Genomic DNA, 14,009 nt, shown 5'->3' on the forward strand with positions numbered 1-14,009 from the left:
TTGCTGATATGAGTGGGGAGAGGGAACTATTGCACATGGAGGATAAGAAAGAAGAGGGATCTGCCTCTCCCAGTCTTGCTGTCTCCCTCAGATAGGGAATCATCTGTGGCAATTTGACTCTGCCACTTTCTTAGACCCAGTTAACAGCCAGCGATGACTCAGGCAAAGCCAGGAGAGTGTCTCAGACAAAAGGCGCTTAAACCTGTCTGCTGCTTGGGGATCCTCACCTCTCCGCATCTTCCCTCCCATTCTGCAAAATGTCTGCTGGGAACCTCCTATAGCTGAGACCCTGGGCGAGGCCCCAGAGATGCTAAGGCATGGATGTTGTCTTGTCAATGATTGTACACCAGGAAGGAGAAGCTACAGATAATGTATGAAAGGTTATAAATACCATATGTGTAGAGAGCCAGGGAAGGCTGTGAGAGGGCAAGGGCCATGTGCAAATGGCCTGCACTTCCCTTAAGGCATGAATGGGCCAAGTGGAGGCCAGGACTCACGAAGGAAACTCTGCAGGCAACCCAGGCAGCTCTGAAGTGCCTTTGGCAGCAATGGGTGCTTAATAAAACAAGGAGCATGGCTTAGATCAGGGGTTCCCACCCTAAAATCCAAAGATGGCCCTTGGACCCCCAACATTATATGCAAATTTGGGATGTATGTACATTTTTCTAAAGATAGAAAGTTAAGAAGCAATGGATTAGATTAATCTCTAAGGCCTCTTGCAGTTCTATCAATATAAAACATACAAGAGCCAACAGGCCCATCACCTCCCAAACTCCTTCAGAAATCACTTGGCCTCTCAAAGCTGCTGAGCCCTAGGCTGTGCACTCCACAAGGACAAATTCAATGTGGTATTGTGTTTAGACATGACCCATTAGCATGGTGCTACTTCCAGAAGGCTGGCGTTACAAGGTCGATGTTAGAGAAAATTAGTACCTAGAAAATTAGTAACTAGACTGTTAACTTTTCTGCACTCCTCACCAAACAAAGCACAGCATTTCACATGCTGTGGATGCTCAGACAGCCAAGGAATAGAAACAAGGGTACCCCTGCTTTCCAAACCCTCTGCAGGAGATGAGCACGCTTGACTCTGGGGGGCCACCAAACTCCATTCTCAAGCTGTGGGAGCCTGACTCTTAAGACAGAGGGCCACAGCATTCTCAACAATTTGGAATGGCTATAAAAGAGGCCAAGAAAAATGGCTGGCCTTGAAGTTGGGAGGATTGAGGACTGGAGTGAAGCCTGTTCTCTAAAGATAAGAAGGGCCTCTGGTGGACCACTCTGAATGCAGGGTGAACAAATTGACTTCTTGAGCCTCCCTCCAGCCCAAAGATTCTGTAATCGAAGGGAATGGATGACTCATTCTCAGAGTTACAGGCGTTTAGCCAAGCATCTCCTCACATACATCTAGGACTTACATCCCAGGTCTGCTGCCCACTCTTTAGATGGCTCTACACAATTCATTTAACTTCTCTGCGCCTCGGTTATCTCACCTGCAAAGTCAGCAACTGGATGAGACAATGCCGGTATCCCTTCCACCTCTAAGAGTCTTTAATATTATTATTGAGCCATTAAGATCAAATAAGAGAAAGGGAAAAAAAAAAAAGCATTCTGCTTCTGGACTCAGCTTCTGTTGAGTCTCCAAGATACATACACAAGAGCTCTGCTTTAGAGAAGGAAATGATAAAAGGAGGACAAGTAGCATCCCCAGGCCACCTCCATTCCCAGGCCTGCACCCATCAGAACTCAGCTGCAACTGTGAGGCCCCCATGTGAGTGCCAAGCCCCTTGAAAAACAAGGGAAGAGGTTTTGCCCGTGAATGATGTGTTGCTAAAAAGTGAAGACGTAAGACATCCCCACCAACATAAGGCGCTCCAGAGACCAGGAGCTCTTCCATTGTGCCTCCTGGGCCTCGGTTTCATCATCCATAAGATGGGGAGACCGGGAATGGCTTTACACTTGAATACTTCAGGTTGACCACTAGAGCCAAGGGCCAAGTAGAGTGGACAGGTATTGGGTAGGATGGGAAGGGGGACCAGCAAAAATTGTGGGGTAAAATTTTGACGCCTGCACAAACAGATATCTTCAGAGCCCTCAACTGAAGGCTTCCCATTGGTCCCCTGTCAGGGGTAGAGCACCAGGAGTGACCGGAGGGACTAGGCGCTGGGCTCCGGGGTGGGCTGCCGGGACCCTGGGCCGGCTCACCTGATGAAGGTGGTCTTCCCAGTGGAGTACTGGCCCACCAGCAGAACCATGGGCTTGTTGTCGAAGTCGGCATCCTCCAGGGCGGGCGAGTGGAACTCGTGGAAGCGGTAATGCTCTTCCAAGGGCAGCAGCTTGCTCTTGTAGAGTTTCTTGAGCCCCTCACTCACCGTCTGGAAAACCTCGGGGTCCTTCCTCCGGCGGTCGTCCGTACCCAGCCAGCTGAACATCGCGGCCGCCGCTCGCCCCCGGCACGCAGCCCCAGGGGAAGACTCCTCCTCAGGGGAAGATGTCCCGTAGGACCGGTCTGCCGGGCTCCGACTCGCGCCGCCGCCTCACCCAAGCGCGGGGCTCAGCCGCACCATGGCCCGGGCACGCGGCTAGGAGGGCCGGGAGCGCACTCTTCCTGCTCCTGGGACCAAGCCCAGCCACTGCTGCATCCAGCAGCCCAGGCCGGAGGGAGGATAAATAATCTGGGCTGGAGGAGGAGGGGTGCAATCTTGGAAATTAAAGTCGAACCTGCAAGGAAACTGCCAGATGCCGGGGTCTGAAGCCGGGGTCCCCGATCGGCCCCCAGCCCTCGCCTGCTCTGCCCTGCGTGCAGCAAGGGATGCTTCGGCTCCGCTCCTGCCGGACCGAGGCGGCTCAGGAAAGACGGCGACGCTGCCCAACCCGCGGACAGCTCAGCATCCGCAGCAGCATCCTGCAGCCCCAGGCGCTGGTTTAAATGCCAGCTGGGCAGGAAGCCGGCGCGCGGAGGAAGTCCCCTAGTACTGGCAAGGCAGGGCCGGCCCCACGGTCCCGGCGAAGGGAAGCCGCGCAGGGCGCCGCCATGTTTGTGGGCAGGCGCTCAGCTCCAGACCTGCGGCCGCGCGGGGAGAGGGATGAGAGGGATGCTGACCCAGTCCAGTGGGAGAATGCCGGTGTCTCAGTCCCCGCCTCTTGGGCTTCGATTTGGGAACAGCATCCTCTCAGGGACGGCTGCGAGGACAGAGTTGACCTATTCATCACCCTCCCTGCTTTGAATCGCCTCTCCTTCAGCTGCTGAGGTCAATTCCTTAGGAAAACAGGTACTCTAGTATTGGGGGATTTGTTTTTTTGGCATAGAAAGAAGGATCCACTATCAGGTTACACAAAATAACCAAAACTGTCACTACCCAAACTTTTAGCTAGGCTTAGGGTGAAGTCAAAATCGTTCCCATTTATTTATTCATTCATTCCAGCAAAACAAAACAAGCCAACAAGCAAAATCCCTGCAAGTATTGGGCATTTATTACGGGGCAGATACAATTTTGGTGACTGTGGATACAGAGATGAGTGCTGAACAGACTCTCCCTTCCAGGAACTCCAGTGAAGGCAGGCTTTAAAGAGGAGGCATGAGCAGAGGGTCATGGGAATACAGGGAGGAGTCACTCCTTTTGTGTGGCTAATTTGAGGAAGGCTTCATGGAAAGTATGACTGTAAGCTGGATCCTAAATGATGAATTGACATTCATTATTCTAGGAGCGTAAGGAGCATTTGCAAAGGCTTGAGGAACATGGGAGAACTTGGTGTGTCCAAGACAGAGTAAACAGTTTGGCATAGCTGGAGTGTAGGGTTTAGGAAGGTGGAAGAGAGTGAGGGAAGCCAAGCATGAAAGACTGCCAGAGATGGGGAACCACTAACAATGCTATTACTAATCATTGTTACTTTAACAAAATGCTCAGCATGTGCAGGGGCCTGGGCTAAGTTCTCAGTGAACATTGCTTTATTTAACCTTCATGGCGGATCATATTACCTCCAGCATCATACTAAGGAGAGTGAGTGGGAACACTGTCCAGGTATAGGCAAAAGCAGTGCATTGTGTGTAGAGAATTTAAATCCAATAATAAACTGGCTGAAAGTTGACATGCTTTGTATTGGCACCATTCTAAACAGTGTAGTGATAAAACACTCCTCCCTGCCCAGGCTAACGACTCCCACTACCCTCCCTTCCACAGATGAAGAAGGAGTAGGCTATGGACCAGGCAGGAACTGGAATGCCAAGAGCAGTGTCGGAGGGGCAAAAGGGGTTGGGGGTTGATATGGTTTTGCTTTGTGTCCCCGCAAAAATCTCATCTCTAATTGTAATCCCCATAATCCCCATGCATCTAGGGAGAGAGCTGGTGGGAGGAGACTGGATCATGGGGACAGTTTCCTTCATGCTGTTCTCATGATAGTAGTGAGTTCTCGTGAGAGCTGATGGTTTTATAAGGGGCTCTTCCCACTTTGCTCCTCACACTTCTCTCTCCTGCCACCTTGTGAAGGACGTGTTTGCTTCCCCTTCCACCATGACTGTAAGTTTCTTGAGGCCTCTCTTGCCGTGCAGAACCGTGAGTTAATTAAACCTTTTTCCTTTATAAATTACCCAGTCTTAGGCATTTCTTCATAGCAGTGTGAAAACAGACTAATACAGAGGCCAAGAGACCATTTAGGAAACTATTCCAAAGCTTAGGAGACAGCAGCAATGGGATTGGAGAAAAGGTCAGACTCAAAAGATTTTTTTCATGGAATAGAATTGTCAGATCTTGGTATGTGATAAAAAAAAAAAAAGAGGACATAAGGGTGAGGCACAGTCTAGGATGATTTTGAATTTTCTACCACAGGGGATAAGATCGTCGGAGAAGCTCTTCCACTAATTAGGGGAGGCAGAGAGAGAGCTGATTTAGCAGACAGAGATAATGTGTTCAATCTAAAACATGTTGCATTTGAAGTGCCTGCAGGAGCTTCAAGAGGAGTATGGTGAAGCTGCAGGGATTTCAGGGGAGGGGGGATTATCAGAGGCCAGTACTGAATAGAATCTCCTTAGTTACATCTCAGATCTCCCAACTCCCTCCTTGAACCCCAAAACTGATCACCTGTTGTTGAGAATTCACTCAGATTAATATTTCACCCTTGGTGTTTAGTTACTACCAACATACGAACCTAAGGAGTAATATTAAAGATGTTTAACAACTCACAAGGCATGAGAATCAAACACCCGGAACAGACACTGGCCTTCCTAGTGGAGCAAGGCTTGCGGCCCCATGCCATGCCTGGTGTTAATACAGTGGTGTCTGGACCTTGGAGAGGTCTGAGCCTGTCCCCGGAGAGAGGTCCAGATGGCCAGCGTGACAGGAAGGAAATCAAGGGGCACCATTATGGAAATATTTCAAGAATTTTGTAATCAGTACAGCCATGCCATTGTCTACTGCTGAATGTCTGTTCCGAATATCTAATTTACCGAGTGCCTGTTGACACATCTACTCCTGTCTCAGTCTTGAGTAGTTGAAATCTATCTGTTTAAAAAAGGAACTAATGGAGCATTTCTATAGACTAGCAATAAAAAGTCATAAAAGATAATATTCAAAAAAGATACTGTTTTCAAAAGAACAAAAACCTATGGATAAATCTAACAAAAGATATGCAAGATCTTTATGTGAAAAATAATAAAACTTTATAGAAAGATGTTAAAGAAGTTCTAAATAAATGGGAGAGACATGCCATGTTCCATCGTGGAAAGATTCCATGTCACAAACATGTGAATTCTTTACAACATGATTGATAAATTCAATAATTGAGAGATATGATTGAAATCAAAATCTAAATAAGGTTTTCCATGGAAATTGACAAGGTGATTCTAAAATGTATAACATATAGAGCAATAGTAATAAAAAGCTTAGATATTCCAGGAGGAGAAAGAAGATAAGAAGAACAAGGAGGAGGAGGAGAGGGAGAGGTGGAAGGGGAAGGAGGGAAGGAAAAGGAGAACAGGGAAGAGAAGAAGACAACAGTAACATAGCAATGGCAACAACTAAGTGAAGAGAACTTGCCCTAGTGGACATTGTTATAGAGTTACAGTGGTTAAGATGGTTTTGGCACAGAGACCAATAGAATAATGACACAGTAAATAGCCAGGAAATTTGGAAGCCTGATATATACAGAAGTTGCAATGGAGATTGCATATATACCACCACAAAGTCAGGAAGAATTCTTTAAACGAGACATCAGAAGTACAAACTGAAAAATGAAAAAAACTAAGCTCAGCACTAGCAAAATTTAAAACTTTCGTTCAACTAAAAATACAAAAGTGAGTGAAAAGATATTTCCTATACACAAAAACCCATGAAAGCACATCCAGAATATAGAATTAATGCCTGTGCATTGATAACAAAGACAAACATTCCAATAGAAAAAAACTTGGCAAGAGCCACAAAAATGTCTTTTACAAGAGGCTACATGAATGCCCTATAAACGCAAGAAAACATGTTGCATCTCATTAGTAATTAGAGAAATGCCAAACCACACTAACACTCCATACCCACCAAAATGGCAAAATAAAAAGTTGGATGGTAGGGTTGGTGAGGATGTAGAGCAATGGGATCTCTCATAAAATGCTGATGGGCATGCAGGCTGGCACAAATACTTTGGGAAGCAGTTTGGCATTGCTTAGTGAAGCTGAAGATGTGCATGTCCTGTGACCTATATGTCCTTCCGTTCTATTTCAAGGCGTGATCTAGAGAGACTCTTGCACATGTGCATAGGGAGATAAGTCTAAGAATGTTGATGGCAACATTATTTGTAGCAGCAAAAATTTATAAACAACTAAATGTCCTTCACCGAGTAAATGGATAAATGTGCCACATTCATATAAAATATATACCACACTGGGGTCTAGTTGAGGGTGGAGGGTGGGAGGAAGGAGAGGAACAAAAAGCAAGAACTATTGGGTACTAGATTTAACACCTGGGTGATGAAATCATCTGTACAACAGACCTCCATGACGCTAGTTTACCTATATAACAAACCTTCGCATGTACCCCCGAACCTAAAATAAAAGTTATAAAAAATACATACTCTACAGATGAGAAAAATGAGGGAAGTGGTGCTACCTATGCCAAAATATTGGCATAGGTGTTGAGTGAATAAAGCCAGAAGTAGGCTATTATGCATAGAACCATACAATTTCATTAATATTTCAGGTCATGCAAAAACCACTATCTGTTGTTCATGGATGCATATGTTTGCACTGAAGTTTTTAAAAAGAGAAGCAAAGGAACATAAAATGCTAGTCAGGAACGGGGTGTTCTCTGGGACAAGAAAGGGAAATGGAATTGGGGATGAGTACACAGGGAGCTTCAACTATATATACACTGTTTTCTTTCTTTTTCTTTTCCTTTTTTTTTTTTTTTTTGGACATAGGGTCTTGCTCTGTCACCCAGGCTGGAGTGCAGTGGTGCCATCTTGGCCTACTGCAACCTCTGCTTCCTGGGTTCAAGAGATTCTCCGCCTGCCTCAGCCTCGCAAGTAGCTGGGACTACAGGCATGAGCCACCACGCCTGGCTAATTTTTGTATTTTTAGTAGAGATGGAGTTTCACAATGTTGACCAGGCTATTATTTCTCAAATTTGATAGTGAATACTTGGCTGTTCATGTCTTTTTCCTTTTATCTTTTATTTTTAAAAAAATCTGGTCCTTGGATGCACAAAGTTGGAATTTTTTTCATAATTGTGGTTCAAGACAAACTATACCTGGCTCTTTTATTATATTTTTTAAAAACTGAACACATATTTTTTAATGGACCCTTGATGAACCCATCATTCAAACCAAGGACTAGAAAAATTAGCAGTAATTTACATCTACTTATGTGCTCCTCCCCATCCTGTCTCCTGCCCCTTCTCCTTCTTTCTAGAGGGGACCCCTATCCTGAATCTACTGTGTGTTGTTCTCTTGCTTTTTAATTACTGTTATACACAAATGCAAGCCGAAAGAACATATTGTTGAGGTTTAGTGTTTTTGGACTTTTTCTAAAAAGCATATCCTGCTGCATGTAGTGCCCCTGGAACTCGACTTTTCTCACATTCAACATTTGTTTTCAGCCCCATCTGGCTCCACAGGGCTCTCTCCCACCAGGTGTCTCTTCCAAACCCAGCACATGCCTCCTATTTCTGTCACCTGCCAGGTGCATGGGGGTTCCCAGTCAGACAACCTGCAGTAGATGGAGTCCTCGTGTCCCCATGTCTTTGCTGTGTGAGCTTGGGGAAAGTGGCTTCACTCTCAAGCCTCAGCACCCTAGTGTCTGAAATAAAGATGGCAATAGCATTTTTTCAGGATTAAAGGGACCGTGCATGTAAAGTGCCATTGAAAGTGTTCAGTATATATTAGCTCTTAATATTATAATCATTATTACTTTTATCCACTACATGGCACTGCCTTATATCCTATTTAATAAGCTGTTTAGTAAACTATTGAATAAGCTTAGTATTTAATAGCTGTAATATTTAATAAGCTATTTAATATGCTAACACCTAATAAGTTAGTGAGCAACTTCTTTCAGTTCATTTGTGTCTTAACTGAGGATGGCTCATTGACTCAAAGGAATGTAATTGTTAGTAGTGATATCTGTGGCGTTTGCTATGGGTTCTTGGGGATGACACTATGAAACAGAAGACTTTTCCATCTCTTCTGTTTCTCCCACTCAGATACTAACCCAGGCCGAACCCTCCTTAGCTTCCAAGATCAGATGAGATCGGGTACATTCAGGGTGGTATGGATACAGACACTTCCCTTTCTCATCTGCAACACCAGAGTCTGGCCAGAAGTAAAGGGAGAAGATGGAAACTGTAGCAGCATCCTGGAATACAAGTTTGAGCCCTGGCTAGGGGAGTTAGAAGAATGGGGAAGTGGGACCAAGTGTCCACAAGCTTAGGAATCTATAGCCCCTTTCAACCTGGCCCAACTACCATTGCATCCTAGTGACCTGCCTACAACCACGCAGGCATGCATGCCTCCCACGGCTGCTTCCTGCTCCTCACCACGTGGGCTCCTTTGCACACCCTGTTTTCAGCCTCAGTCTTCCCTTCCCCACACTCTGCCTGGTGGGCACCCACTCATACCTTAAGGCTCAGTGCGGTGGTCCGCCCTCTGAAGAGCTGAGTCAGCAGCTCTCCCATAAGAAGGCTGTGCCCCTCTCTCCACTTCCAAGCTACCCCATGTAAACCTCTGTTACCGCATTCATCACATGTTACTATAATTACATGTTTAAATTGTTTGCCTTCCAACTAGACAGGGCACGTCTTCAGCCTGATGCAGTGTTGCACTCACTCTGTTTACTTCAGTTGGAGGCGAAAGTGCATCAGCTCAGCCAACTCCTACTGATGAGATCAGGCCGAGTTAAAACCTCTTTTTATGACAAGGTCCCCATGGGTGAAACCAGGGTAAGAGAAACACCAAAGGCAGAAAAGTGTCAGTGACACTTCACAACGTTGTTGTGGGGATAAAAATGAAACAATGTAGGTCAAGGACCTGATACGTTTTTTATAAGTCTATAGTAAGCGCTCAATAAATAGTTCCCTTTCCGCTTGGATGAATGAGTACTGAACGTGCACAAGGAAAGGGAAGTCTAGAATAAAAATACACAGGTGAGGGAACTGTGCTCAGGAAGTTTATAAGCCAAAAAGGAGATGAAGAAAGAAGGTCTGTCTGAGTCTAGTTGACCGGCTGTCCAGGAATAACACTCCCCATTCATACCATCGGTACCACAGCTACTTAATTGCTGGGATGCGGCTCTCTCATACATAGCAGCTCTCCTCAGCAGAAAGTCAGTTTCATCTCTGGGTGCAGCAGGAGCAGAGCTAACCTGAGAAATCCAACATTACACGGAGGAAAGCCCACACCACGAGAGGCAGCGGTGTGTATCTGGTTTTAATAAGATGCCTGCTTCTAAGAACCTCAACTTCCAAAGGCAAGACATTTGCTACCTGCAAGATGTGAGCTATAATTCGAAAATCTCCTAATTATGGTCAGTGTCTGCTTTTGTAGCACATGTGTTTCCAGAGCGTGGGCATCTAGTCCTCATGGCAATCCTGAAGAGGAAGATAGGGATGTTTCCCAGAGGGAAACTCAGGTGCAGAGAGGTAGGAAACTGCCCACACAGGCATCTTTGATTGAGCTATCTATCATCCTACTCACTTTCCCCTCAGTCCACAAAAAGTGGGAGGCAGCTTACCGAAATCCCTTGAATTCTAAAAAATAAATGAACCTTTGAGGCAGCTGATATGAGGGGAATGGGCAGGTGAGTGGTACAGAAATATCAGAGGGAGATGAGCAAGAGGCCCCCAGAGGTGAGCAGCCAACACATTGGGCTCTGAGCTGCTTGATCAGTGCAAAAACAGAAACAAGTTATTAGTTCCAAACCCAAATATATCTGTCTGTCCCTGCCAGCAGGATCTTCATTGCACCATCCCACTCAACAGCCTCGCTTGGGTAAGAGAAACACCAAAAGCAGAAAAATCCATGCTGAAGGACCCCAAGACCAGCACCAGTTCCTGAGCATCTTTCCCAGGCTGTAAGTGTTGTTTACGTGTCTGTCTCTTCGCCAGGGGAGATAGAGGAAGCACCTTGAGGAGAAAAGCTCCCTTTTAACCCTGCACAGGGCTGGTGCAGGCACTGAAGTTGACTCATTCCTGATGTGGCTTTTGACAAGCAAACAAAGATTAGAAATGTGAATTACCTGTAGTTGGCCAATTATTATAACCTTATATGTTATAACAGATAAGTCTATGACTACAAAAATGTCTGTGAGCACAGAGAACCTGATAAAGGCAGAACCTATGAGCGTGGGATATTTAAAAATACACAGGCAGACAAAGTCGGGTATTAAAGTTTGGGGTGATAATGTATCAGGAATTATTTCCGCATTCTTTACTAGTTCTCTTGGTTCAATGATCTTCTGTTCTCCTTTGATTTATCAAATCTTAAAGATAAATTATTATAAATTATTGGATAACACAATCCTTATTTCAGAGTTATCTATTTTGTTTCCATGAGTTATTTGCCTAAATTAGTATTATGCTATTTAAATTACAACAACTTTTGATAAATTTTAATATCTGGTATGAATAGTCGCCCTCCCTTACTAGTATGTTTTCAAAATTTCTTAGATATGCTCACTTTCTTCTTGTTTTCATCATTGTCTTCCTCCTCCTCTCCCTCTTTCTGTCTTTTATTTTTCCAATTTTTCTGTCTTTTATTACTTCCAAAAAGTAATTATGAAAATTTGGGGGTAATTTTGCTTCAATCTTTTCTTTCCTGCACTTATATTTAACTTACCATCTGATCTTTTCCCCCAGTCAACCCCATACCACCGGTGTTTTTACATATCCTGAAAAAATATTCCATTTTTACATAGCCTGAAAAAATATTCCAATAATTAAATTGAAATGAATGCTAATATTCAGCCATATGGAAATTCTGTAATCTAATTAACTATATTCAATAATGGACAGATAAGTCACTTGCAAAATTATTGTCAACAATAATAAAAGCTCTATTTCAGAGTTCTCTATTCTGTTTCTGTGATCATCATTGAAAGATGAACATTTTTGTACGTAAATATTCATCCATGGTTTTGTTTTCTTTGTATATATTTAATAAATGAAATTATTGGGAATATTATTAATGCTTTTGATACTTATCACCAAATTGCTTTCCAAAAGAGGCACGTCAATTTATATACTTACCACAATGACATCAGAGTTCCGACATTTTTTCTCTCACTCCAGCCCTGTATGTTATTATTTTAAAATATTTTCATTTTATTAAAATGTAGTTATCTCTCATTTAAAAATCTAAAACTTATTATTTTAAAATATCCATCAATTTGGGAAGTGAGAAATGATAGACTTTTAAAAATCAGTATATATTTTATTATGAAAAAATTTTGAAATTGTTTATTAACCATTTATATTTTTCTGATTGTCTATTTTTCCCTCATTTTTCTAAAAGCATTTAGTGTTTTTCTTATTGTTTTGAAAGAGTTTTTAATTTTTACAGTAAGAACATTTATTAATCTTTTGTCTGTTTCTAATCCAAGTTAATTTTAATGTTTTGCCAATTACCTTCTCCTTGTCTCTTCTCTCTCCTACAAAACAGAATCATTGGGATCTCTTAATCAGAATCTCATTAAAACTGTGAATTAATTTTAGGAATGACATATTTTTAATACTTAATCTTTCCCTCCAGGAATATGACATGACTGTCTATTTATTCACAAATCTTTTATATCTCTATAAACTTTTTATAGTTCTCCTCAAATAGGTCAAAAACATTCCTTGATTATTCTCAGATATTTTATAGTTTATTATTATTACAAATGAGATATTTCTATTATGGTACCTTCTAACTGGTTATTGTTATAAATAGGAATCCCATTAATTTAAACAATATATATAGTTATTTTATTTACTACTTATTAATTTTAGTTTATTCTTTGTTTTTCTACTTACATAAAGATTATCAACCAGTGCTTTTCTTTTTTATTAATACTATGTTGGTTTATAATGTATATTTCATATTTTGGCTAGAATTTTCAGAACAATGTTGAAAATAACAAAGATGTGAGCATTCTTGTTTTGTTCATGATTTCAATGATATCCTGGTACCTGTCTGGATTCTTTTTCCTCTCCCCACCTCAACTTCTTCACCCCTTGGCTTGGGCATGATGATCTCTTTCAACACTTATTTTTTCCTTTTGGCTGGATAAAAAAAATATTCTACCAAAGCAGAGCATCTGGTGTGTAGTATCTTCTCAGCTTTAACAGACATATATATTTGTATATATATGAAAGCCTTCATATGTAAATGTATATGTGTGTTATGTACTGAGTGTTCTTTCCTGGGAGCCTGGGTAGATGGTGGTGCCATCAATGGAAGCTGAGACCATAGAAGAGTCTCAGGAGCAAGCCGTCAGTTTGAGGAGTTCTCTACTGATAGCCACAAGAATACTAAAGCACTGCCCCAGTCTCTTCTCAAAAGGCTTTTCCTTTACAGGATGGGACAGAATTCACATGTTAAAGAGACAAGAGATGTAACTGATGACACACTCAATGTGGATCAATACTGAGATGTAGTTGCAAAAAATGATGATGGGATTCAGGCTGTATGAAAACAAACATAGGAAAAAATGACCATCAACATTGATGGAGAGCCTGTTATATGTCAGGTGTTACGCTAAGTATTCTTACATAGATTACTTCATTTCATTTGTACAGTGACAGCTCAAAATGTCATTATTCTCCCAGATAAAGAAACAGAAGCGGCCAGGCTTGGTGACTCATGCCTGTAATCTCAGTACTTTGGGTGGCCAAGGCAGGTGGATCACGAGGTCAGGAGTTTGAGACCAGCCTGGCCAACATAGTGAAACCTCATCTCTACTAAAAATACAAAAAATTAGCCACACGTGGTGGTGGGCGCCTGTAGTCCCTGCTACTTGGGAGGCTGAAGCAGGAGAATCGCTTGAACCTTGGAGGCGGAGGCTGCAGTGAGCTGAGATTGCCCCACTGCACTCCAGCCTGGGTGACAGAGCAAGACTCCATCTCAAAAAAAAAAAAAAAAAAAAAAAAGAAAGAAAAGAAAAGAAAAAGAAAAAGAAACAGAAGCTTAGTACTTAAAATGAGGCAGAGTAGGGGAGGTGTCACTGTCTTTCTGAAGGGTAGGATGTTGAACTGACTGATGGTGCTCCAGATGTGGTCTGATGAGACATATTTAAAGTGAGGGAACTGGTCACATTAAACTGTGTTGTGTGAATAATTTAAGGAGCTAAAAATTTGAAAGTTACATTTGAAGGGCTGTCACATGGGCTGGTGAAAACTCTGGATAGAGGGTGAGCCAAAGATAATCAATTTAGTACTGTGATATTGCCCACTTGCAAGATTTCCGTTTCTTTCTGCATCTGCATGCCGATAACCTTAAACATTCCTGTCTCCAGTTTACACTTCTCCTTTTGTCTTAGTCAGTTTAGGCTCCTATGACAA

The 14,009-nt window shown here is 42.9% G+C and overlaps 2 protein-coding genes across 2 annotated transcripts in view; one reads left to right on the forward strand and one right to left on the reverse strand.

Moving 5' to 3' along the window:
* The window catches only part of EHD3 (EH domain containing 3), a 36,840-nt gene extending 33,887 nt beyond the window's left edge, over window positions 1-2,953 (reverse strand). Inside the window, exon 1 of the mRNA XM_054475454.2 lies at window positions 2,203-2,953. Within this exon, the coding sequence (XP_054331429.1) occupies window positions 2,203-2,429 (227 nt within the window). The 5' untranslated portion in view covers window positions 2,430-2,953. The remainder of the gene's footprint in view (window positions 1-2,202) is intronic.
* A 135-nt stretch (window positions 2,954-3,088) lies between these two features.
* Window positions 3,089-14,009, forward strand: part of CAPN14 (calpain 14) — a 59,743-nt gene continuing 48,822 nt past the window's right edge. The window contains 2 exon segments of the mRNA XM_054475455.2: window positions 3,089-3,269; window positions 10,423-10,543. The gene's annotated coding sequence lies outside the window, so the exon portion shown is untranslated.

Source organism: Pongo pygmaeus, chromosome 12, assembly GCF_028885625.2.
Source record: "Pongo pygmaeus isolate AG05252 chromosome 12, NHGRI_mPonPyg2-v2.0_pri, whole genome shotgun sequence".
NCBI lineage: Eukaryota > Metazoa > Chordata > Mammalia > Primates > Hominidae > Pongo > Pongo pygmaeus.